This window comes from Myxocyprinus asiaticus, chromosome 29, assembly GCF_019703515.2.
Source record: "Myxocyprinus asiaticus isolate MX2 ecotype Aquarium Trade chromosome 29, UBuf_Myxa_2, whole genome shotgun sequence".
In the NCBI taxonomy this organism is placed as follows: domain Eukaryota; kingdom Metazoa; phylum Chordata; class Actinopteri; order Cypriniformes; family Catostomidae; genus Myxocyprinus; species Myxocyprinus asiaticus.
Genome location: NC_059372.1, coordinates 28,414,312 through 28,441,624, shown reverse-complemented (window position 1 = coordinate 28,441,624; position 27,313 = coordinate 28,414,312). Strand labels below are relative to the sequence as shown.

The window sequence follows — 27,313 nt, the reverse complement described above, 5'->3', positions numbered from 1 at the left end:
GATAAAACAGATCAATATTAAGTCTTTTTTTTTTTTTTTTTTAACTATTAATCTCCAATTTTACTTTCAAATTCTCCTTTTTATTTTTTTTATTTTTTTTTGGCCGATACGCATTCTTTGTTCATATCATCACCTACTGTGCAGGGAGGAGAATTGATAGTAAAAATTGATTTAAATATTCAACTGTTTCTCACCCTCACTTATCATCTAGCTTCTGAAGATATAGATTTAACCAGTGGAGTCTTATTGATCACTTTTATGCTGCCTTAATGTGCTTTCTGGAGCTTCTAAGTTCCGGTCACCATTCACTTGCATCGTATGGATCTACAGAGATGAAATATTCTTCTAAAAATCTTCGCTTGTGTTCAGCAGATGAAAGTCATACACATCTGGGATGGCATGAAGGCGAGTAAATGATGAGAGATTTGTCACTTTAAAGTTATTAATCATTACTAAATATAGTAAGAAGAATTGTGCTGTTGATAAATAGCCTAGTATTCACAATAATTATCCTTCTTTTCACCACTTCCGAGAAAACTTTCTTAAAAGACCTAATTTCGTATTGCTGGATATACTAGGAGACATTGCGCATTTATTTCGGCTCAATTTAAATCAATGTTCAGACTTGAGCTGGGTGGGCGCATTTCGAGGGCAGTGGAACTCGAGCGCGAGACGGAGAGCGCTGATTGGATAGCGGAGCTGTATAAATTGCCGCAGTGCCGTATTACTTCTATCGTGGAGATTTTAGTCCAAACCTCAATGCGGTCTGAACAAACTGACCAGGGCCATATAAGAGTGCCATCGTCAGGACTGGTCTAGTGTCACTGTTTACGTGACAGTCTCATTTAAAATGAAGGAGCGAAGAGTCAGTCAGCCTTTGGTAATGCGTTGTAAACTGGTTTTAGTAGGAGAAGTGCAGTGCGGGAAAACCGCAATGTTGCAAGTCTTGGCCAAAGACTGTTATCCTGAGGTATGTCTCCTCTCTCTAACGTATTCATAGAGCGGATTCTGATATGTAGCCTATACTTAGGTAGAAATGTGCTTGGTATGTTTTAAAGAAGATTCCTGCATGTCGTGTTATCGTGTAATAATAAGGACAAGAATTACGCACTGTTTGATTATCCAGTACATGCACACAAGGTCTCTATGCATCACACTCATGTGAGTGTGCACGTGTTGACTCGTGAAAAATCAACACCTCTGCAACAACCCATCATAACGATGCAAATTTGTTTTTGTTTTCCAAAGGAATTATGTTGCTAAATCCAATAGTAATTGTAAACGAATCATAACGAATTATTTCGTTTTTCTATCAATGTGATTTCAGTCAGTGTATTTTGTTTTACTATTAATGTAACTGACTTAATTTCGTTTACCTCCACACAGACATATGTCCCAACAGTGTTTGAGAACTACACCGCTGGACTGGAATTAGACGAGCAGCGCGTGGAGCTCAGTTTATGGGACACGTCAGGTAAGAAGTAGTGACGCAGCTTATTTTTTAACAGTGGTATGTGGTAGTATTTAGACAGATTAACAAATGAGGTTTGACAAATGTCCGCGATGACAGTTATCGTGCTGATTTCTTTTCTAAACATTGACGTCATAATTCATCTCAAACATAGACTCTTCGTAGTAACCCGTGTCCTAGACTTGTTTTGTTCTATGACGTCTAGGATTTTTAATAGCTAGCGTGTCTTCAAATAAATGCAGCAGATGTTCATTTTGGTACTTTTATTGCTTCAAGTAGTTAAGAGTTGGCTTAATTTTGTCTTTTGTCCAGCTATGACTCATGCCTGACAACAAAAAGTAATTGTTTGTAATTTTGTATTAGTCATGTACATTTGGGTCTGGGCCTTATTGATATGTAGCTTGGATTTGAATTTTCTGAAAATCTGCATAGGGAAATTGTCTGAAGTGATAAAAATTAACAATCTTTGAAAGATCTAGTTTAAAACGTGTCAAGAAATGTAATTTTTGTGTCCAATTTGGTTTCATGCATTTTTTAAAAACATGTATAGTGTTTTCTACAGAAAAAAATGCTTTAATGACTTAATAAATTTCATGTGGTGTAACCATCAAGTTAAATGTATTAAAATACTTTACGTGCACCTTGAAAACGAGTGTACACAACTTAATTATTATATCAAAAACGTTTTCAAACTTGATTATATATATATATATATCTCACACACATACACACACTTTATTACAAATATCATGAATTGTTGTCAAGTATACCAAGGTTTCTCAGGGTTACTCCATATGGCCTGAACAAAATGTGCCTTTTCATAAAAATGACAATATATCTGATATTGTTTAAAAACTTCACACGGTCTTGAGGGTCTAAATGACAAAATGCAAAAAAAAAGAAAAAGAAAAAAAAAAGATTTTTGCTGCTTGTTCAAGTTACTTAATTAAAATAAACTAAAGCAATACAATTCTAGAACATTTTGTAACAACTTGGTTTCATTGCGTTCTATCCATGTAAATTTGTAAAAATTTAAGTTTACTTAATCCATTTGAGTTGGAACTACATTAATACCTTTTGTAGTATTAATGTAGCATTGAGCAAACTCTGCAGGGTTTTTCCATTTCCCAGCATGCTTTGCATGGGACTGGATAAAGAGAACAAATGTTGAAATTAAGTGTTATTTTATGCATTTTTGAGCAAGAGGAGGACATTTGTTAATGTTTAATGTTCTGTTGTATTGGTATTTAAAAAGAGTGTCTGTTATGCTTGAGTTTTGGGGGTTACCATTTTGGTGAAGAATGGTGCTTGTGCTTAGGTTGAGGATGGACTTTAATTTTTTAATTTAAACAATTCAAGGATGGCAAAGGAGGAAGCTGGGACCGGCTTGACAAACACGTAAGACACCTTAATGTGGCACTTTTCAGTGTACATTAAACACTACAACACAGCTGCTTTTCAGCAGCTGCAACACATATTGCTTTTCAGCATTACACCATCGACACTGACACACAGACAGACAGCTTCGTGCATCTCTCTCTCTCCCCATCTGCCGCTGTCCTCTCTCCTTAAATACTCCCGCCGCCCCTCACTGGAACGCGAGACTGGTGTGGCACACAGGTGGAACTCATTCACCACTTATCTTCCCAGCCTCACTCTGCCCAGACGCCGCTCGGCCCCGCTCTGCTCGCCACAATACTTAATTCGAGTGCTGTTTAGAAGTTGCTTTTAAATTGACAGTTTCACTGTCCTTACACTTGTTTACCTGGCATATACTAATGTTAATAAAATAAAGTTGGACCAACTTAAAAAGATGTATTGAATAAACCTAATTAAATTGAGTTAAAACTACCATAGTACATTAATTTGGCCTAATACAACTAAATTATGTTGGCTCAATGAAACTGACTTTTACATTTCTTTTAAAAAGAGTAAGATAACTTCATTTTTTGAGGGACCTACAGGTTGGTTATACCAAATGGCTTATAGATTTGGTAGACAAAAGTTATTATAATATAGGGATGCCCCGATACCGATACAGGTATCGGAATCGGGTCCGATACCACACTCGTACTCACACTTGTGCTTGTAAAAATGCTCAGATACCAAAAACCGATACCATCTGTCGAATGAATGTCATTACGTAAACCATCAGCGCACAAATTCAAATCGCGTTGTGTCCTAGTGAGATAATTTCACCGCAATAGCTGCAATTTAATGAGATAAATATATAGTTTACTTTGCATGTGCAGCACGCTTCAAATGTGAGCAAAGCACTAGTGAATGTGTGGAGACGGTGTTGTGCCAATGCCGGCTGCACGTACCTTTTAAAGCTCCTCCATGGCTCATAAAGGAAAACCATCATGAGCATCGCATGCTCTGTTTGTTGCAGATGACAGCGAACAGCGTGCAAATTCATGAGTATGAGACACATACTTATTTAATTAAATAGCAGGCTTTTGCAGTTTTATAATCACTTTTGAGTCATGTAGCAGCCAGATTTTTCAGACTGAAAAGCTAGTCATCACACAGAAACACTTCAAAATAAAAGCTCCATCAAAATAAAAGCTCAATTTAATGATGAAAAAAAGTATGACAGAAATATATCTTTATTGTAAAGTTATGTAATATTCACGTTATTACTACTACTACTACTAATAATAAATCAGTAGTAATTGTATTATATTTAAGCAATCTCACATCTGTGATGCTCTGTTGTGCAGCACTTTATTTGACAAAATACAACTCCAATGCTGTATTTTGGATTGTGCTGTGAGGTTCTGTATAAAATCACTTCATTTGATAAAAAATACAATATTATGTTGAAAATTTATTTTTATATTTTCATTTGATTTTTTTTATTTTGATTTTTTATTAACAGTTTTTATTGATTCCATACATAAATCAAACAAACATAACAAAATATGGAATCAATTATATACATTAAACCCCTCCCCCCGAACATTCCCCCATACCCCTCACCCGAAACAAACATGCACTACAGTGGTCACCAACAAATAGACCATTTAAAATAAATAAACATAAAAAAATATATACTTTCAAAAAACAATCTATTCTAGAATAAATCTTATGGACTGATGAAAAGAATGAATAGTCTCTCCCAGATGGGTTCAAAAGTCTCCAAATATCTGCAAGACCAAGATTTTTACACATACTGTGAAGAGTCACTGTTGCTCTAGGGGGCTTACACACTTTTGCTTCACTATGATCAAGGACTGATTAAAGTCTCCTCCCAATATTATTTTATGAGGTGTGCCTCATCAGTGTTAGGTGCATAAATATAAGCCAAAATCAACCTTTGCCCCTGAATTTCTGCTAAAACCATAATGACTCTTCCTAATTGATCTCTAATCTGTTTGAGACATTTGAATTGTGGATGTTTACTTATCAGTGTAATGACTCCCCTGCTCTTACTTGAGCCAGCACTAAAGAAAACATGTCCACCCCATATCTTCCCAAATTTTTCAGCTTCCTGTGAGGAAAGATGAGTTTCTTGATGAAACACTATCATATTTGTTACATTTAAGAAAAGAAATAACCACCTTTTTATGAGGTGCCCCAACCCATTCACATTCCACGTGGAGAGAGACAATCCACTTATATTAACATGACATTTTGACATATGAGAAAAAATGGATTGTGTGTCAAAAACAAAATTATAACGACCACATTCCAACATTAGAGCAACAATCAAACCCCGAATTTCCCCCCGAACCAAACAAACAGAAAAAAGAAAAATGTGCGCATTAACCCCGCGCACAACAGTGCCAACCGGTGTCCATCCCTCTAAACTCAACAGTCCATGTACACCTACGAGAGCCCCCGCGACAACTTTGCCGTCGGATTGCTCAAGTCTGGTGCTTCTATACAAATTTTGTGAGACAGAATTACATACCAGAAAATATTCTATAAAAAACAATCAGTAGAAAAAAAAATCACCAAAAACATGTAGATTGCCCTTAAGATGTGTTCCTCCACAAAACAAACTCCAGCCGCTAGCGGAACCAGCACACTCACAAAAAACACCAAGAAAAAAAAAAAAAGGTGTGTGTGTTTGGGGGGGGGGGGGGTTTACAGTTCCTCGGGCAGTCAAACAAATGTTCAGTGAGCCGGTCCATTCGGTCATTACACGAGTGCAACACATGCCCTAATCACTCCAATGTCCTGCAAGAAATATTCCACAAATCAAACGATAGGTGGCATAAGCACCAAGAACGTGCAGATTCATCCACAACTGTCCTGAGGGAGTGTTATTCCACAAAACAAACTCAAACATGAAAATCACCAAATGGCTTACTCACTCTTTGTCTTTATGAAAGACATCGTTTGCTGTGGGTATGTAAAAATTTAGCGGCCATCCTTAGTATCTGTTCTCAATTTGGCTGGGAACATCAGTGCAAAAGCGACCTTCCATTGATGTAAGAGTTTCTTGCATTCCTAGAATCGATCATGTTTCTCTCGTCGAATTCACAAAGTCTGGGAACAAAAAAAATGCTGTGGTTCTTCCATGAAAGCTTTCCTTTACACCTCGCCTTGCGTAACACAAGATCTTTATCGGATGATCTCAGAAATTTGGCCAGAATTGATTGGGGCCCGTCTCCCTCAGCAGATCTCTGAGCCGGAACTCTGTGAGCTCGCTCGATTTCAAGCTTATCGCCTGTTATGTCGAGCAGACTCAGAAAGAGCTCATCTACGAATTTCACCATATCTCGGCCTTCTTCATGCTCAGGAATCCAACAATTCAGAAGTTGTTTCGTCGATTACGATTCTCCAAATCCTCCAGTCTTTCCCAGATGCACTGCAAATCCACCCTGGTTGGCAGCGGACCAACAGCCAATTCCCCATCCGATGACCCCAAGTAATTGATCCGTCCCCCGACGCCCGCAACTCTTGTAACCACATCAGTGACATGGAAGTGACCGATCGACGCACCACAGCAAGATCCTCCTAGTCCGCAACGACCCTCGTCAGCATTGCCGACACATTCATCAATTCACGCCGGATTTCTTTCAGTTCACCGTCCGAATTGAGTCCGGGGCTTCCGGCCTGCCGCTGAGGGGAATCAGCCCGAGCACGTAAGTGTCTTTTAATATCTCCAGAGCCTGAGGATTTTTAATTCTTTGACATATTGTCTTCCCAAAACAATTAAGGATCAGGGTGTATCAAATCTCACCGGTTTGTGACACAAATATTATTAAAACTAGCAAAGTGCGCAGAGCTCGCCGTTCACACGTCCGACCCTCACATGGCACCCAGGAGACCACCCATATTTTCATTTGATTAAAGTTTTAATTAACTAATTTATTTAAACACCATTTTGCTGATAAAATTGAAGTAATCTGTTGATATGGAGTTCAGAAGAAATAATAATAAAAAAAAATAAAAAATAAAAAAAACAGGTATCGGACTCGGTATCTGCAAATATCAGAAAGAAAGTATCAGTACTCGTACTCAAAAAAAAAATTAAAAAAAAAATACAAATAATTGGTATCAGGACAAAATATTAATAATATTTTAAAACAAAACTCTTTTGCTGCATATTGTTTTAGGAAATAATAATAAAAGATTATTCTGCATTACGTTTTATTTTTTACTGTCTCCAGACGGTTACACCTCATGAGATTTCTTTAATATAAGCCCCAGAAAAAAATATCAAAATGCCTTTGAACTCAGTAATTGAAATCATGTTCATCATAGAAGAGGTGTATTCAAGTAATTGTCTAGTGTGAATTGCAGTTTCTATGTATTCTAACTGTATTTTTGAAAAAGATAAGTGTCACATCATTGACCCATATAGTGATTTCATAGCTGCAAGTTCCCCCTGCCACCTTTGTTTTTGACTGTGTTTTATACATGTTTGTACATGTGTGTGCTTGTGTGCATTATGACTGTTGTGTTGATTGTTGCTTGGCTAGTAGTTCGGTTTGATATTACAGGAAAGACACACTTTCAGCACCTGAGCCCTGAGTCAGGGTGGAGGGGGAAAACCCAGGAAATGCAAGCTGACATATGTGATGCTGTAGTAACTGGGTGAGAGGGTCTGGCAGCTGCAACACCTGAGACCTATCCTGAAGCGTCAGACGCTGGCAGTGTGCCATCTTCAATTTCTGTCTGTCTCAGGTTAGAGAAGAAATCTGATTGTTTATTGAAATAATCTGAGCTAGGACAGTGCAAGGTTTATCATTTTTGGAATGTCTCATTGTGGATTGTCTCAGAGTGAAGGACGAAGCCCTATGATGAGGCTAAAGAGATACTGTCCTCTTTGAAATGGATTACAGAGTAGGGTGACCATATTCTGGTTTTCTAAAAAGAGGACACCTTTTTTCTTTTACTTGGGGGGGGGGGGGGGGGGGAGATAATAGGGTTCAAAATAGTGTTACTATGAATGCAAACTTTAATACAGCGAAAAAGACACTCTATTAGCATAACATAAATATATATATATAAATAAATAAACAAACATTTCCAACATTCTTTTGAATGTCCATGTACTAAAATAAAATATTTGATGCCATAAGTGTACCTTCATTTACAATTATTATTATTTTGAATGGCCATGGAAAATGAAGCAATGTGATAATTTTATCTGGTCACAAAAAGTAGTCTGTTAATTTACTTGATGAACTTTCACCTTTTGTTGACCCTTTATGCTTCACAGAGCTAATGTGCGCTTCTAAATCACTTGCACCTTTATTAGCAACTAACACATAAGTGCCAGCTTTACATGTCAAACATTCTGCTTCACACGGATCTCGACCTGGACGAAAGTATGGAAATTTTTTGTGTAAATCTTCTGTAAATTTGCACTTTCGTTTGGGCATTGTTTCCACTCAGCTGTCATTTGCTGCTGCGGTCAAGCAACTGTTTGATGCCGAACACAACAGCACTTTACGCGTTCGCGGAGAGATTGACAGGCAGGAATTTGGCCAATAGTTGCTGCAAGCCTCTTATAATTGACCAGTTGGTGTGCGAGAAGGCGGGACTTACAAAGAGGTGTTAAAGCAATGCAAATATGTGTGCACACACAATGAAGTATCAGACCAGATGCACATCATAATGCAACTAAAGCTGAATCCCAGACATTTTCGCAAATTTAGAAATCCCGGCCGGATGCTTTTTTAAGGTCCGAAAAAGAGGACATGTCCGGGAAAAAGAGGACGTATGGTCACCCTATTACAGAGGTCAGCCCCTGTTCCATTGCCTGTGGCCTTGCATATTAGATGTATTAAAGAATAGAGACATTTGACCAGGGAATCTTTAGTCCGAGTGTTTGTGCATGTGTTTGATTAAGAGTATAATTAAGAGTAGGCAGGTAGTTGACAGATAGTTGAAACTCTCAAACTCTGATCTATTACAAAGCCATAAAATGTTCTAGTAATAGTCTATTTTCTTAGTGTTTGTGTGTTTAGGTTATGGAGTTTTAGGTGAAAACCTTTGTTTGTTTTTTTCAACAGTTTTTAGGTCTCTCTCCTAAACATTATTATGGTTCGCATTTCAAAGATGTAAAAAATAAAAATAATTATCTCTCTTTTTGTGCACTTTTCCTACATTATGTTTGGATATTGTTTTATTTAATTTTTACATCATGCCCCCTAAAAAAAAAAACTTGTTTTTGTTGTAAAATTAATCTTTGCAATAGAGTATAGGTTTAACATTTTTAAATCCCACATCTGCTTTCATATTACATGCAGAGTGCAGAGCTGGGTTCTTCAAGGTCATGTTGCATACATTGTGTAACAACTGAGTGATTTCCTGATTAATCTGAATCTATGTTAACTGCCATGCCTGGATGCTTGACTAAGTACCCACTTGCTAGCATGAGTGGATGGGATATTGCCTCTCTAAAAGAGGTGCCTTATAAGGTAGAGTATTTGTTTTTTTTCACTAATCCTGGTTTTTTGCTCCTTACAGAATATGAGATAATTCTGATGTATTTTTTTCACTTGGTATTTTACCACCTAGTAAATCAAAATAGAGTCTTTTCCTTAAAATTATAACTTTTAATTTGCTCATACATAGTCTGTAATTAGTGATGCTTGCTGAGCCAAGCATCTCTGTTACTACAGAGTGCAGCAGTCATTTGTTTACCATAGGGGAATTGATTTTAAGCGATAACTCGTAAACCTATAAAGACAGACCTACGTGAAATCTGAGGTTGTTAATCGATGGTATACGCCATCCGTCTGCATTAATTCATCTTAATTTTTTTAATTTGTGTTTAACAGTGGAATTTCTGGTGAAGTACCCATGATCCTCTAGGAAAAAGATCCACCAATCAGAAAATCACGGTGAACTGAGTGTGCCAAACAAGTTCTGTAGCGACCACTCACTCCCATGATGCAATCAAGTCGGTCAAACTACTTCATATATTTGCAAATATACTGTATCTGAATACAAAACAAAATAACTTATAATCAACCAATTTAAATCAATAGTTTTATAAGTTTCCATTGTTTTTAATTCAATTATGTTATTAGCAATGCTTCATGGGATTGTAGTTCATGCCCTCATGAAAGACGTTAACTACACAATCTTGTACCTTTGACTTTTTGTCAAATTTTCATATACGTTTTTGTTTCAAATCAAAGTCTTTAATGTTGTGATTCACCTCAGAGCTGGTTGGTTTTGGCTTAGAACTCTTTAAAAGTGTTTTATGAAATCCCTATGGAAAAATAAATGGGAAAAATTCCAGAACCAAGACGGCTGGAAAAATAGGCGGGCACTGCTGCGCTATATTGCACATACTTAGAATTTGTTTTCTTTCTTTTTTTCCAACAACCACACCTTAGCAACCATCCAGAACATCCTAGCAATATGGTGGTGTTTTGCACTGCCAAGCACCACATTTAACTTTCTATTCAGAAAATGTAAAAACTTCAGTTCTTTACTGGTTATATTTCCCCCTTGTTTTCTGACATAAAATGTTTACAAATTTTATTCAAAGCACAACTTCTTGATCTAGTTATATTGTTCACTTTAAAAAAAAAATGTGATAGGTTCTCATCTAGAATGGACTCATGGCAAGAAGGAAATTTAAAGAGCATCTATTATGGTTTTTAAACGTGCCTAATTTTGTTTTAAAGGTCTTATACAATAGATTTACATGCATCCAAGGTCAAAAAACACTTTAATTTGCTCATAATTTAAATTGCAGCATTACCTGCAGCATTATCTCTTTTTGGTCAACTTTACATTTACACTGTTATTTATGAAACCAAGACAACCCAGCCAATTACATTATATTAAGCAATACTGTATTTCTGTCCTACATTCTTCACTTTCACACATTATTTTAAGGCTCTCCGATAAAACCCATGAGCCCTTATTTCGCATGAAGGAAAACGTTTGAGATTCTGTGTGTATTAGAAAATATGTTTCTTCATCTATCATCACAGAAATGGAGCAAGCATATCCTCCTGCATGCATGAACCAAGAACATTACGCGAATGTTAAATTAAAGTGAAACTATCAAAATCCTCACTTGTATTTTTGCGGGAGTTTGGTGCAAACCTCTGCAAACAGTGAGAGCATCAGGGTGCTTAAGAGTGGTTCATCTTTATGCGCTGCTCTGCTGTGACTGCGGCTGGTCTGCGGTTCATTTGGAGTGCTCACAATATACGACAAAAACGAAAAATGAGACAAAAACGCGGTCATGATAATCATGGTATTTCTGTTTTCACTTAAATTTCCCTTATTTTGACAGTAAAATGTGATTGGAATATGAAGTACAATGAACATGGTTAGATTAAATCGCAGACAGGCTATTATGTAATGCAACTTTGTGTGGCAAGCCTCAAGGTACTTGCGTCATAACGAAATGACAAGCGGACTGGTACCTCTTCTTTTTCACATAGCACAAATCAATCGAACCACAAAAGGACCCACAACGGTTCGCTTTTGAGTCCTTTTAGGGGGTCTTAGATCATTTGGGTTGTTCACATATACATGTTATACTGCTTTGAGAGCGCTTGGAGTGCTCAAACGAACTAGGTGTGAAAACACCCTTAAACAAACTAACTTTGAACACTGAATCCATATCAGACGTGAGAAGGATAATTGTAGGGGGACTGCATTTTATCATGCACAAGAACTGACTGAGAATTTTGCATGGAAGATCACAGCTTGAGAAGCCAATCAGTGCTCATCAAACATCTCCCATTTATTCCCTCATTGAGCCAGTTAAACTTTGTTAATTGCGCACAGCCCCTTGAGGTGGCGACGCTCAGGAGGAACATTGGCAGAGTGCTAGATGAACCCATGCACCCACACACAAACACTCATCAGCATACAAGAACAAACACACTCTAATCGCGACTAATTACAGAAGCTTTAATTGAATTTGCTCATTTGGCTCTCGCTGCTTCAGGCATCTCTTCACACACTCTCCAGATCAAAGAGCAGATGGGCATGAGAGGCTGCAACTGAGCCTTTGACAGACACTGGTGCAGGGCACTCCTTTATTTAAAAGGAATACACATTTATCAAATATTTTTCAAAGTGTAGCTGAGGTCAAGTGTCAAGAACAATTGCCACTCATACCGTAGTTTTGCACCCTAAATATATGGCAATGCAATAAATTATGTATACATTCAAAATTTTTGGAATGCATAGATGTAGATTTTGTCTCGTCATGTGCGATGGCATGGCAACGTTCCATTCATTGCAGCAGACCTCTCTACCTCTGTTGGAATTGCGTACATGTGCACCACCACGTCTCCTGAGCTCTCTGTCTCTTTGAGGCTTGTTGGTCCAGCCTCCTCCATCTCCCTGTGCTCCTGTTCAGAGCACTCAGGTTCAAATAAATATGGCTATGCAAAAACTTGTATCTCATCTTCTTCTCTTAAATCATAATCTTCTGACATCTTTGTTAAATTGCCTTAAATTTGTTTACAGTGTTCGGTCTGTACAGCGTTCCTCCTACTTAGTTGTAAGTAGCGCTGCTCTTCTGGGTGTGTTGTGCATGCGGCACTTCTCTCATGAACATGCCAAAGCCAATATGTCACACGAGAGACGCGTGATCTCAGCCCTCTCGTGAACGTGCATACCGCTGCTTAACGGAAGCAAATATTTATAGTTAAAAAGTACTTAAATATTGATATTTTTCGCACCAGCAGTGATCGTATCATTTTATAAGACATTCATTTAACCACTGGAGTCGTATGGATAACATTAATGCTGATTGTCTGTGCTTTTTAGAGCATCAAAAATCTTGTTACCATCCACATCCATTATAAGGACCTATTGAGCCGAGATATTTTTCTATTTTTCTTCTAATGTGTTCTGCTAAAGAAAGGAAGTCAAATACTGTACATGTGGGATGGCAAGAGGGTGAGTAAATTATGAGAGAATTTTAATTTTTGGGTAAACTATCCCTTTAATGAACGGTCCAATTGATGTAGTGTAGATCGAAAAGAGGAGAGGTCCAAACACTGATCCTTGAGGAACATCAGTGGTTGGCTGGTGTGACTGGACACCTCTCCACTACAGGAAACCTTGAAGGATGTGAGGTATGACTCAAACCATTCAAGCGCAGTTCCTGTGATGACTAAGTCAGAGAGGGTGGACAGGAGGATCTGGTGGTTCACGGTGTCAAAAACAGTGGACAGTTCAAGGAGAATGAGGACAGATGATCTGGAGTTAACGCTTGCCAGTCGCAGGGTTTCAGCTACTAACAAGAGGGCACTCTCCGTTGAGTGTCCTATTATTTGCAGTCATATTGTGGAATTTCTTCTGACACAAATCCAAATCTCCCCAATAATATTAGAATATTCCTTTCTCTCCCATATAAGTATCTAATGTGACACGAAGTTTATAGTTATTGATGTTTTCTATATGGTTGTTCTTGCAGGTTCGCCATATTATGATAATGTCAGACCTCTGTGCTACAGCGACGCAGATGCTGTTCTCCTCTGCTTTGATATAAGTCGACCTGACACCGTTGAAAGCGCATTGAAAAAGGTGAAAAGCCATTGATTGGCTGTTTAATAATAAATAAAATACAATCTATTTCCAGTTTATTACCAGTTATAGCAATGCAATAACAGCACTCTCCCTGCAGTGGAAGGCAGAAATCATGGATTTTTGTCCCAGTACACGCATAATTCTGGTTGGCTGTAAGACAGACCTTCGCACAGATGTTTGCACTCTAATGGAGCTGTCCAATCAGAGACTAACGCCCATCTCCCATGAGCAGGTCAGTCGATCGCACCCTCCCTTTGTAAATCAGACTCCTTGACTCTTTTGTTCTCTTTTTCTGTTTGTCATTCTAAACCATCTTGTCTTTCTTTTTGTATTTAGGGCACCTTGTTGGCAAAGCAGGTTGGAGCGGAGGTGTACCTGGAATGCTCTGCATTCACATCTGAGAAGAGCATCCACAGTGTGTTTCGTTCTGCTGCAATCACATGCCTCAACAAACCGCAGGCACCCATAAAGCAAAGCCCCACACGTCGACTCTCCAAACGCCTCCTTCACCTGCCCAGCAAGGCAGAGCTCCTGACCTCCTCCTTCAGCAAGAAGAGAACCAAGAGCTGCTCCATCATGTGAGCCTACACTTGCTGCTCTAGCTCCAAAAATATGTTTCGCCCTTCGAGAGTGTTTGTCGGGGGGGGGGTTGAGAGGAGGGGAGGTCATGACCCCTCCTCTCAACAATCATATTCTTCTTCTTCCATCCTGACAGACCACCCACAAGCACGCTCATCCCTATGTCAAAGAGCAGATGCCTTTGAAGGTTACACATCCTTATGCTAAATTATTGATTGATTTCCCTTTACCAGCATTTGGCTTTATAAATGAACTGAATTTTGTATTAATGATCAATCAGACAAAGAGGGGTTATTGGAAATGCGGTGCATATTGGACATTGCAAAATACTGTACATTTCGGGTTTGTCTTAATTGTTAGTGTGCATACATGTATGGGAATGGGGTTTGAGATGTGAACAATCAAATATTTAAAAGGAAGCAGATGTGTTTCTATTTCACAGTATGCACTTTAATGGATGTGGATGTGAGAGTAACTGGTTGCACATGTCAGGCAAGGATACTGAAAAGTAAAAGGACGATTGAGTACAAGTTGGCATTTGTCGCCGTTTCAATACAGGATTATGCTTTGTACTTGTAAAAAGCTCTATGAGTGAATGATCTAAAAAGACATGAAAGCTTGAGGGGAGAAGCAAAACAAGATTTTATTTCCTTCTGAAAAAGGAGGACAGTGTTATGAATCTGCAGCTAGATGGAGCATCCAATCACATTTGTTGAATCAAAATGTATTGCAGATGCTGACACACACTCTTTCACTCTCTATTTCATGTCTACTGAAGTCCTTCATGCATTTTCTGCCACTAGAGAATGGGTCATAAATCTCAACCTGTGAGGTGAAGCCAAGCATTGCCCTTTAGAGACAGGATTTCCCAGGCAATTTCTCAGTATAGAGCAGAGCTCATGCAGGATTTATTGCCACACAGACACCTTCCAGCCGTTTTTTTTTTTTTTTTTTTTTTTTTTGAAAGAAAATAAGATCATTCTCTGAAGTAATTTTGAAGATGGACTAAGAAGGTCAGAGACAGGGATGATGGAGGATTACTAGGGGACAGATAGACATTGCAGACAGTCCACCAAATCTGATAAATGTTATATAAGTGAGAGGACAATTGGAATGTGCCTGTTGATGTTTTTCATTTTTTAAACTGGACTTTCCCCCTAAAGTAATCTTAACATCTGTTCCAACCCCCAATTCTCATTAACAGATAAGTACATTTTTCCTGCCATGTTGTGCTGCCACTATGTTGGTTACTATGTGGGTTAGACATTAAAGTGCATTCTAATTTTTCATATTCTGGTGCATTTAGTCAGCTCACTGTCAAAGAGATCTATACTCTCATCCTAAACCTCATTCTGGTAATCTCGGTCTTAAATCCTGCCACCCTGGTTGTGTAATGCTTAATCGTAAAACAACTAAATCCTCACTTTGGGCTTATAAATGGCCATGTAGAAATGAACTGAGAACTTGGAGGGCATTATGAGGAATCTGTCAGATGACAACAGATTTTTTGTTCCACTCAAGAAGTTCATCATATGTAGTATGATTTAGTTTGTGAAATAACTTATGTAAAGTAGGGTGATTTTAGGTAAAATGGGACACTTTCTGATCATTTGCCATTAGCGTTTTTTAAAATATGCAAGGTGGCTTAGCCCCTTACACAATACCATTTTAATTAGCTAAAGATTTCCATTACAATATACAGAGGAATACAGAACAATTATTAAACATTAAAATGTAAGTGTCCCACTTTGCTAGTTGTCTGACTTGTGTTCACCCTATCACATTTCCAAGATGATTTTGTTTTTCCCATTTATTGAACTGAATTATTTGGCTATCTGTCATTATTGTCTTCTCATTTTTGTCATTTAACATTGTCTGAAAGCACCTCAAAGCTCAAGGGAAGGCCAAATAATTCAAATAACTGCATCAGAATTACACATCACAGTGAGCATTGTGTTTCGAGGGTTTAAAAGTATTGGGTTTTGTAGGAGGACAGCATATAATTTTGTCTTGAATTATTTTTTAATTAAAATCTATCTGTAAACTTCATTCATTGGCCCCCAAATGTTGGAGGTTATGGAAATCTGTCAATTGTAGCATCTGATATTGCAAAAACTGCAGATTCAGTCAATCTAAATTTGCTAAATTCCCATCTGGAGAATGAGAGTGAGAATACTACACAAAATCTAGTCTTGCCTTAAAGGAATAGTTCACTCAGAAATGAAAATTCTCTCATTATTCACTCAACCTGATCAGGGGCTGGGCCATAAGGGTGGCACGGGGTGGCAGCCACCACCCTAAAATTGAGCTTTGCCACTTGCTACCCCAACTCAGTCCCCGCCTGCATCGTGGAGACAGTGCTCAACAGCTGAACCTGTCCGTGTCGCACATGGTCCATAACAACGTTCCGCCCGTGTCTGGCAGGACACAGCGTTCCACCTCAGTAGACATACTCCCCTTCACCATAGGGATTAACTTTAAATGTGCATCTTCGGTAGTTTAGATAAAAAATAAAAAAAAAACAGACCTACAATTAAACAAGAATGACTAGGTAAGCGAACTGTTGATGTGCTGTCAGCCCTCTAAGAGACATTTATCATTTTATTTATGTTTATTATGGCTCGAAATCTTGGGCCATCGGCCACGATTCATGCTTTCAAATCCAGGGTGCGAGTATATTGGCTTATCTCGGTGGCGGCACGATTACCCGTTTAAGATTGCCTGTTTACTAACTACAGCTAGGTTCAGAATCCATCATGGCGGACAAAATTAATCGCAGGTGAAGGTTTTAATCTTAAAATTTGTATCTCTGATTTGTTAAACTGTATTTAATATTAAGTGGTGCAACACAGCTTGAAGTAAAATAAAACTTGTATCAACAAACCCTGGATTAGTTCTTTAATTTAATCCTTATTGGTGCAACCCACCCTGGGAGTTTGTTCATACAGACCTGCATCACATCATGCTACATGCACTAATCCCCAATTCTACACCGTTGCCTAGCAACAGACAAGTCTGTTAAGGTGGACTGTACATCTAAAAATCACTCAAGAGAAATTGAGAGAGAAAAATAGAGAAACAGAATGTAAACAAAGTGAAAATAAGGACACGTTGTCTCTATGTAGCATAACAAATGGTTTGCGAGATAGGGTCATCATGGCTATAGTTATAGTTCAATACATGACTCATCTTACAGGCCATAATCTTGATATGAATTTGTTACTATTATCTTGTGAAGTAGCACTCTTATATGTTATCTGTTTTATGTGGTGGACTTCTACAATCGTTATTTAGTTACATAAGTCTGGACGTAAATATGTTGTGCATAGTCATTTTTGTACAGCCCTTTAAATACTGTCTGTGCAAACAATTTAAAAACAGACAATTGTGTTTGCAATGTAATGTATAACTTATTAATGAAAGTTAATTTTTGTTGGTTCTGCTTTATTCCTTTATTTTAGACCATCTATTTTACATTGAATATTGTTCTTTTTCCCCCCTTGTCTGTGATCTGTCACTCTTAAATTAATTAAAACCCTGATTTGTTCAGTAAAAATAACTGTGTGTTTGTTTTACTTCTGACATATTCAATCATATTTTACCCACTAGTCAAGTTTCCTAATGGGAATAGGTGGCACTGACTGCACTCTTAGCAGCTGAACATGTAATCTGCCTCAAAGTGTTATTATATACTTTAAGTGTCTCAATGAGTTGTAACAATTCTAAATTGTTACTCTCTTTTGTTCATTCTGTCTTTATATATACACTGATCAGCCACAACATTAAAACCACCTGCCTAATATTGTGTAGGTCCCCCTCGTGCTGCCAAAACAGCGCCAACCCGCAACTCAGAATAGCATTGAGATGATATTCTTCTTACTACAATTGTACAGAGTGGTTGTCTGAGTTACCACAGATTTTGTCAGTTTGATCCAGTCTGGCCATTCTGTGTTGACCTCTCTCACAAACAAGGCATTTTCATCTGCAGAACTGCCGCTCACTGGATGTTTTATTGTTTTTGGCACCATTCTGAATAAATCCTAGAGACTGTTGTGTGTGAAAATCTCAGGAGATCAGCAGTTACAGAAATACTCAAACCAGCCCATCTGCACCTACAATCATGCCACAAATCATCACATTTTAGATCACATTTTTCCCCATTCTGATGGTTGATTTGAACATTAACTGAAGCTCCTGACCCGTATCTGCATGATTTTATGCACTGCAGCCACACGATTGGCTGATTATATAATCACATGGATGATTGTTTGTGCCAGACGGGCTGGTTTGAGTATTTCTGTAACTGCTGATCTCCTGAGATTTTCACGCACAACAGTCTCTAGAATTTACTCTGAATGGTGCCAAAAACAAAAAACATCCAGTGAGTGGCAGTTCTGCGGACGGAAATGCCTTGTTGATTATAGAGGTCAACAGAAAATGTCCAGACTGGTTCGAACTGACAAAGTCTACGGTAACTCAGATAACAGCTCTGTACAACTGTGGTGAGAAGAATAGCATCTCAGAATGCTATTCTGAGTTGCGGGTTGGCGCTGTTTTGGCAGCACGAGGGGGACCTACACAATATTAGGCAGGTGGTTTTAATGTTGTGGCTGATCGGTGTATACACAGGAAAATGTTTAGTACCTTCTTGAGAAAATTTATGAGTCTAAAAAACTGTATTATCGGTGTTGATTATAGTCTGGTTTCCATTTTCTTCTTTCCATTTAATTATTTAATCCCATGGAATTTATTTTTCTGGTTTCAGGTTTGCTTATGTGTGCAAATTATTTTTTTTAAATAAATATCCCATCTGACACACAGATTAAGATGTAATATTAGGTTCTCTTAATATTTCATATAAGATAAATGTCCAATACTTTTTCTGATGATATTTTATTGATACTTTAGATCAATGTATCAATATTTATATTAAACTATGTGTGTATTAATATCATGTAAACACACAACAAAGTTGGCACACTGTTACTTCCAAATCAATTTAGTGAGCTCACCAAGAGATAAAAACTTGATGTTTCGAGCGACATGCTCTTCATTAGACATCAGTATATAACTGAAATATACCTATTGGTATTGATTCGTAATCTAATCAAATTATGATATTGTGATGTATCGCAAAATATTGAATCGTGACATATGTATTGCAAAATGTATCATATTGTGAGGTGCCAGGCAATACCCAGCCCTTAAAAGGAGTATATGGTGATATTACTTAGTTATATTATTTGGGAGAAAAAAGCTTTAGCTAAATATTGCCACTGTTAATGAGCTTCTCTCGTGCACTCGTAAACGTGCAACGGACGTCAATATTTTCTATAAAAAAAGACTTACATTTGTTTATCACAAAAACCTATGTATGCATGAGCTGTATGGACTACTTTTATGGTACTTTTGGGTCTATTTGAAGCTTTAAAGTGAGTCACTATCAACTGCCATTGTACTGAAAAGATTGACCAGGATATGTTCTGCATATTAAAGAAAGCCATGAGAGTTTGGAACGATATGATGGTAAGTAAATTATGACAGAATTTTCATTTTTTGGTTAAAGGTGCTGTAAGCGATTTTTTTCATGGAAAGGTATGCAAAAAATAATCGTACTCCCTGAAAGATATCACTGAAATAACTGCCCTGAGATATCACACTATCACTGTGACAGTTATAATCTCTGTAAATAGTAAAAAAAAAAAAGTGCCTGCGGAGCACGGACATATTCGTTCTGTAGCCAAACAGATGCCGTCTGAGGCGCTTTCTGCCTGTCAGTCATTTTGGATATTCTCATAGTGTTGTCGTTGCAGCAAATTATTGAGGCTTAATGCCATATTCTGATTCATAATGTGTCAGTTATGGGCGCTATTTTGCTACAGTTGAGTTTGACACACGTGGGAACATGCTTTGTGTCGGTTTCTTACGGTATCGGTGCGGTGTTTTGTGGGGGTGCGGCTAAATCAACGGCTCAGTCTCTTGGAAGTTAGAACAGCTAAAATCGCTTAGAGCACCTTTAACTGTCCCTTTAAACTTAAGTTCATTAAAATTTCCATCTGTTCACAAAGTTCATACTCCTCTACATCATGTTCCGCAGACATTTCAGTTCTTTCCGTGGCACATGTTCACACTATTATATTATAGAGTGCTTGAACCACACCCACGCCATGTTCAGCTCTTTCATTTAACACATTAAGCCAAACCAACCATGAACAGCCAAGGCTTAAAGGCATTGCTTTCAAAGGGTATTTCATGTAAACACTGTTAGAGTGCACAATCCTGGATTAAACTGCAGGATATAGCACAAGAGCCTGTTGAGAGTCAGTTTAGGAAGAGAGCTATGAAAGAAAAGGAAAGAGAAAAATACAGATTCAAAGAGGGAATGGTTATAGGGAGAGAACTCAGAGCTCCTAGTTGCTTGAAGTCCTCCTTACCCTAATGCCTACAGTTTCACTCTTCTTTATCTCCCCCCCTAACTAAAGCTCTAGGGTGTATAGTAAGGGAATGACAGAATGCAGGCTCACTACCAATGACTCACATCCACCAGATAGAGAAAGAGAGAGAGAAAGTGACTGGGGAGAAAGCAGTAAAAGAGGGGATGAAATGATGGGGAGAGACTTATTTTCCCCAATTACTGATGAGCTGTCTGCAGTCTGCCATAAAAACATGCATGCACACACACACACACACACACACACACACACACACACACACACACACACACACACACACGCTCCATCAAACCAGCCACTGCGACAACAGCGCTAACAATGCCATGGATTACCTAGACTGCAGTAAGAATGTGGGATCGTAGTGAAACAGATAGATACATTCTAGGGAGAAAGCATGTATGTGTTCAGCATGTGTGTTCAGGCCTTCAAATAAGCCGTCTACTCAATTGTATGCACCTTTCTGCTGTTATTCACCTTTTTATAGCCACATTATCTAAAGAACATGTTAGACCAAAATCACACCACATAGTCTTAAAGGGATTGTTCCCCAAGAAATAAAAATTCTCTCATCATTTACTCACCCTCATGTCATCCCAGATGTGTATGACTTTCTTTCTTCTGCTGAACACAAATGAAGATTTTAAGAATATTTCAGATCTGTTGGTCCATACTATGCAAGTGAATGGTGACCAAAACTTAAGCTCAAAAAGCACAGAAAGGCAGCATAAAAGTAATCCATAAGGCTCCAGTGGTTTAATCCATATCTTCTGAAGAGATATGATAGGTGTGGGTGAGAAACCAATCAATATGTAAGTCCTTTTGTACTATCTCCAGTTTCACTTTCACTTCCAAATTCTTCTTTTGTTTTTGGCGATTCGCATTCTTTGTGCATATCGCCATCTACTGAGCAGACTACTGAGGAGAATTTAAAGTAAAAAAGACTTATTTGTATGTTTCTCACCCACACATATCATCTCGCTTAAGACATGGATTTAACCACTGGAGTCATATGGATTACTTTTATGCTGCCTTTATGTGCTTTTGTAGCTTCAAAATGTTGGTATCCATTCACTTGCATTGTGAGGACCTACAGAACTAAATATACATTTCTTCAAAAAAATCTTTGTGTACAGCAGAAGAAAGTAATTAATATCTGTGTTGGCATGGGGGTGAGTAAATGATGGCAGAATTTTCCTTTTTGGGTGAACTATCCCTTTAAGGTTTGTAAGGGGCTCTTCACTTTAGAGATGTTTAGATGGAACAAGCCCAGTCAACTGTTCAGTGGAGCATTAAGAGTATGACACACACACACACACACACACACACACACACACACACACTTGTACAACTGAAGGCCTTGTGGCCTCAGGAAAAATGAATGTGCATAATAAGCATAATAACTATATTCAGATATTAGCATAAACAAAGTGAAACCTCTCAACTCACATAATCTTACATTTCTGTCTCTTGTCACTGGTACGGCCCTATATTTACTACTTGACCAAACTGTAGGGCAAGTATCAGTGCATTGTTTACCCTCTGTTTAACAGTATGATGTGATTTTAATAATGTAGACTAGTCTAGACTTTTATGAATTCTTGGAATGCTGATTTCTGCTGCACTGGCAACAGAACAAAATGAGTGCACACATACGCCCTCATACACATACAAAACACACCTCTTGTCACTGTAGGCATTTTCTTGCCATGGGGATCCCCTCGGCTCCCCCAAAACCCAAGAGGTACACCCATCCCCCACTATCACTCACTCTCTATAAACTAACACACTTACACACATATGTACAGTGTGTCATGGTGAGCCCCTGAGGTATGTTGATAATGGATGAGCACATTTGGCTGTTTAATTAGCCAACCATGGTTTTATTGCATCTGGGTCTCTGGGCCAGAGAGGGAGAAGGGGTGGGGTATGTTCGGACAGGTTAGAGAAAAGTGTCTGAAGCTTAAAGCACAAACTTGTGTTTTGCTGGTTACAGCAGAAAATGTAGGTCGAAGAACATGGTTTTAGTGTTTGATGGCAGAAAAAAATATGACCCATTTTAAAGGCTGCAAAATGTCCAGATGTCCCTTGCCTTGGTGCTTGATTTAAGATTGACCTGAACCTAGCCCGTTAACAAACCAACCGGGTCTCACAACAAGTCGTATTAATTAGTACAAGATGGCAAAATGGTACTTGGAGTTGACTCAAAAACGACTATATACAACTTTTACTCACACAGAGAAAAATAAACAAAACAATAAACATGTTACTACGATTTTTCCTGAGTTTAACCCCTAACCCAAAGCTAACCATAAAGTGTAACCCCTTATCCAAACCCAAAACCTAACCATGAATACAAGAGGAAAATCACTTTTGTGTACCACAAAACAAAGGAAATATTAGGGTTTTGAATGAACGTGCTTGCGATTTTTTCCCTAACCCAAAACTAAACCTAAAGACTATCCCCTCACCCAAACCCTTAACCTAACCACGATTTTAATAGGAAAATAACTGCACTGTATCACGGAAGCAAAAAACAAAACAAAACATCAGAGTTCAGAAATTGGAACGAGACAAGGGAATTGTATTACAGGTTATTGATATGCATCAGTCATTTGCATAGCATGAATAAAGGAATGAATAACCAAATCGGTTCACCAACATTTCCTTTCTTAATAAGACAGTTCACCCAAAACTGAAAATTCTCTCATCATTTACTCACTTTCATGCCATCTCAGATGTGTATGACATTCTTTCTTCTGCTGAACACAAACGAAAAACATCTCAGCTCTGTAGGTTCATACAATGCAAATGAATGGTGACTAGACCTTTTAAGCTCCAAAAATCACAAAGGCAGCATAAAAGTAATCCATACGACTCCAGTTGTTAAATCCATATCTCCAGAAGCGATATGATAGGTGTGGGTGAGAAACAGATCAATATTTAAGTCCTTTTTTACAATAAAACATTCTTACATTTTCTGAAAGTGAAAGATTTATAGTAAAAAAAAAAATAAATAAATAAAAAAAAGATTTTAAATATTGAAATATTGATCTGTTTCTCACCCTTTTACATTGCATTGCATCAGAAGACATTGATTAAACCACTGGTGTCATATTGATTACTTTTATGCTGCCTTTATGAGATTTGTGGAGCTTCAAAGGTCTTGTCACCATTCACTTGCACTGTGAAGACCTACTGAGCTATTCTTCTAAAAATTTTCATTTGTGTTCAGCAGAAGAAGGAAAGTCATACATATCTGGGATTGCATGAGGGTGAGTAAATGATGAGAGAATTTTCATTTTTGGGTGAACTATTCCTTTAATTGGATAGGGGGCTATAGTTAGAATTTGATGCCTGTATTGTATTGATTTGATCTTGTACAAATTATTACGAGTTGTCATAAGACTATGTTGCAAAAAACAATATAAAATGTACAAGTAAGCTAAACCTATATATAATAAAAAAATTTAAAAAAAGCTGGTATCTTGTGCTAAAGCTGTTTGACTGATGTGTGTGTTAGTCTGGAATGGGTACAGTACAAATCAAGAACGGAGATTTGCTGTATGTTTTCGAACTACACATTTAACCATACGGAGTCCAGTTATGCGTGAAACAGTAAATAACTAATTAGGTCAGGGTGCATTACCCATGCAATACTGTCCACACTCAAAGCTGGGTGTGGCAACTTCCTGAAATGCCCGTATCTGTTGCAATATGGTAGAAATAGTGGTATTTTTCTAACATGAAAAAAAACCGTATGTATGTATTTGTATCTCTTTGATATTATCTTTTCCTGTAATAACAGGAAACTAACAATGATATCCAACAATAAAGCCTGATAGTCATTCCATGTGTATGATATGTTATGAATTAAGTATCTAAATCGAGTCTGCTCACAAGATGCCAAACAATGAAACGTTGATTAGGGGTGTATTTTAAGAAAACTGCAGACTATTCACTCACATAGATCCAGAATGATCGGTACTGTTTTGATTGTGGGCTGTACTTTAAGAGCTGTGTTCCAAGCTAAGACAAAGCCTTATTTCCCACAACCTTGTGTGTGCCTGAGAGGAGAGAGAGTACGCGAGAGCGAGAGTAGGTATGAAGACATGAGTATTCACTTGACTTTACAGTGTCAGACAACACATTTAGTGCAAAAAGAATGTAGTCATAGCAACAGCAGCAAAGTCTGAGTAAAAGAGTGTGTCTGTGTGTAGACACGTGTTTACTTTTCACTGGTTTGAAAGAGAAAATTGTAAGACATGAAATATTTAATGGATACCGCCACTCTTTTGAGCACACGTACATTTTCCTGATGAAGATGAAAGCAATAGAGAACATAAAACACCTTTGGCCTACGTTTATCATTAATCTAAAGCCTACCCATGTGACCCCTTTGATACGATGACCTAATTTGCAAATCACTTGATTTGTATGAACACATATTCAAATAGTGATCATTGGAAAGACTGCATATTATTGCTCATGATACTCCTAGGCAGCTGTCACAAGGTGTTGAACCATAACAAACTGATGTGAACCGTAACATCACAACCTAAACTCAAAGCCTGCCCTCAACAAAGCAGACAGTAGGCATTTCCCTAGATCTTCATAAGTGTGTCAGAGCCTGTCTCTCCAGCACAAACCCCCATCATCAGTCTGCAGGAAACTGAAGGAATGTTTCAGCACCTGTTTTGGAGGAAGTTCTTTTAAAAAGGAAAGCCGGCTTTGAGATTTTCCACCCACACAAGGAGAACACCAATGCAGGAGGAGGAGGATGTGAACAAAACAATAGACTCATGTGTCGGTGGAGTTCTGTTGCTGAAGCCCTGACATGCTTCGTCCTGTCGCCCAGATAACCCTCTCTCCCCTCTCTACAAGCCCCACATCCTGCCCCGCAACATTGCAGTCTATTTCTGTCATGGCTTGGATAACACTGTCGTCATACCAAATACTAAGACATTTGTATTACTTTAGAAATATATGCAAAAAAGAAGCATTTTTACTAAAGGCCTCAGACATTTTAAATGTAAAAAGTACCATTTAGCTTAGAGATTTAGGAAATCAAGGGCGCTGTTTCTACAGTAAATAATTACATACCTTCAAGGGCAGGAAGACATTTATATTCAAAGTGCTAAAAATGAACCTGTGAAGGATGATAGGAAAGCACTTCTTTATGGAAGAATTTTATGCCTAAAGTAGCTGTGACCAGCTGCTTGATGAGGATGTCTCTGTTGAGCCACTCGGGAGGCTGGTAGTAATTAATAGAGTGACTTGCTGACAGAGGTGAAATCCCCGACACATTTAAGACAGAATGTACAAATTCTCTAATAACATTTGGAGGGAATGCATGGGCTTTGCTTTGCGTGAATGTACTAAAATTGACTAAAATAAAAACAATGAAAATTAAAAAGTGCTATTAGTAAGGAAGATCTTTAGAGAGAGGTGGAAATGAGAATGGTACACTCAGACACAAGTGCTCTTATTTGCACAAGTGCTCCTGTGAGCAACACTCCATAGGATTTATCTTCAGTTACTCATGCAAAATACAAAAAAACTCTTTGGAATGTTTTCACGAGTCTTATTGCAGAAAGACCCCATACCTCCTTAATATGCATAAGAGGCCTGGGACAAAATTCTTCTGGGTGGCCTGCCTGTCCCCTTAAACTCTATGATGGGGGGGCGCTATATTGCCACAAGTTTACACTTAAAATGTTTAAGTCCCCTGATACATAGGTCAGGCATATGATATGTGGTATCAAATGAAAGCTTAGAATATGAACTTTCCATAGAACATCCTCACTTTTGCATTTATTTTACATAAAATAACAACATATTTTTATTTGTTTATTACTGTGGTAGAAATATTAATATGAATATAAAAGTCTTTCACATAGCACTTAAATGGACAAGTCATATATCAAATTAAAGGTCTCATTCTCAGGAATGTGCCTAAATAGTTTATTTGTTTGCCCTAATACCACAGTTCGAAAGATTATGAAAAGAATCACAAAGTGAAATATGATTTCTGTAAGACATCAAATACAAACGTCTCGTTTATGCTACAATAACTGCTGCTGCAAGCCCCAAGTAGCCAAAGATTTATATCTGTTTTTATCTTAGGCAGTTTTCTGCATACTGGGCTATTATTTACTTGTCTGTGAGTTTGCTTGGGTGAATAAATCAATGTTATATCTTAGATGTCCAGAACAAAATATTCAGTCCAGCAGGAAAAGCATGCTAAATAAATCATCAGAAATATGTTATCGACTACTGATGATAAAATGTTATATATCGCAAATGGTAGAATTTCATATTCAGCTTTCTAATGACACCTAGACTGAGCTTGTAGTCCACTCAGAGGCCAAAACATTCGATGAAACCATTCGATGATGGGGGTGGTGAATGAACTGAAAATTAGACTGAATGATCAATGGACGAGCACATCTGTGAGGGCTGAAATGCGTTACACCAGTGGTTTTAAATTTTTTTGGTTCACGCCCCCTTTTAAAACAAGAAATACTCCCCAAATAATCGAATTGACATTGATTAAAAAGAAAATAATGTTTCACCTTTTTACTGAGAAAAAAAAAAGCTTTTAAATGATTTAACTACATTTTGTTCAACTTCATGTCACTTTTTTTTTTTTTTTTTAAATACAATGAAAACTGAAAAAAAAAAAAAGTTAATCTCTTCCTTAAATTATGAACTTTTGTCACTAGGTTGTTCTGTTATTTTGTGAATACTTTTTGTTACATAAATGCATAAAAATCTGTTGTCAGCCAGACTATTGTTGTATTTCATGAGACAAAGTTTTCTTCCTCCAGGT

The 27,313-nt window shown here is 37.8% G+C and overlaps 1 protein-coding gene across 1 annotated transcript; it reads left to right on the top strand.

The window, feature by feature from the left end:
* The first annotated feature begins 746 nt into the window (after window positions 1–746).
* LOC127420408 (rho-related GTP-binding protein Rho6-like) lies at window positions 747–14,994 on the top strand. Its single transcript, XM_051662686.1, has 5 exons — window positions 747–970; window positions 1,387–1,474; window positions 13,341–13,450; window positions 13,551–13,685; window positions 13,790–14,994. The coding sequence occupies exons 1-5, from the start codon at window positions 851–853 to the stop codon at window positions 14,033–14,035; spliced, it is 699 nt and encodes a 232-aa protein (XP_051518646.1). The 5' UTR covers window positions 747–850; the 3' UTR covers window positions 14,036–14,994.
* The last annotated feature ends 12,319 nt before the right edge of the window (window positions 14,995–27,313 follow it).

Excerpts from the sequence above, each read along its gene's own strand:
- LOC127420408 (XM_051662686.1), top strand. The coding sequence starts at position 851 with ATGAAGGAGCGAAGAGTCAGTCAGCCTTTGGTAATGCGTTGTAAACTG. Across the intron at positions 13,451-13,550 it reads TTGAAAGCGCATTGAAAAAG|TGGAAGGCAGAAATCATGGA; the intron begins GTGAAAAGCCAT and ends CTCTCCCTGCAG. Across the intron at positions 13,686-13,789 it reads CGCCCATCTCCCATGAGCAG|GGCACCTTGTTGGCAAAGCA; the intron begins GTCAGTCGATCG and ends TTTTGTATTTAG.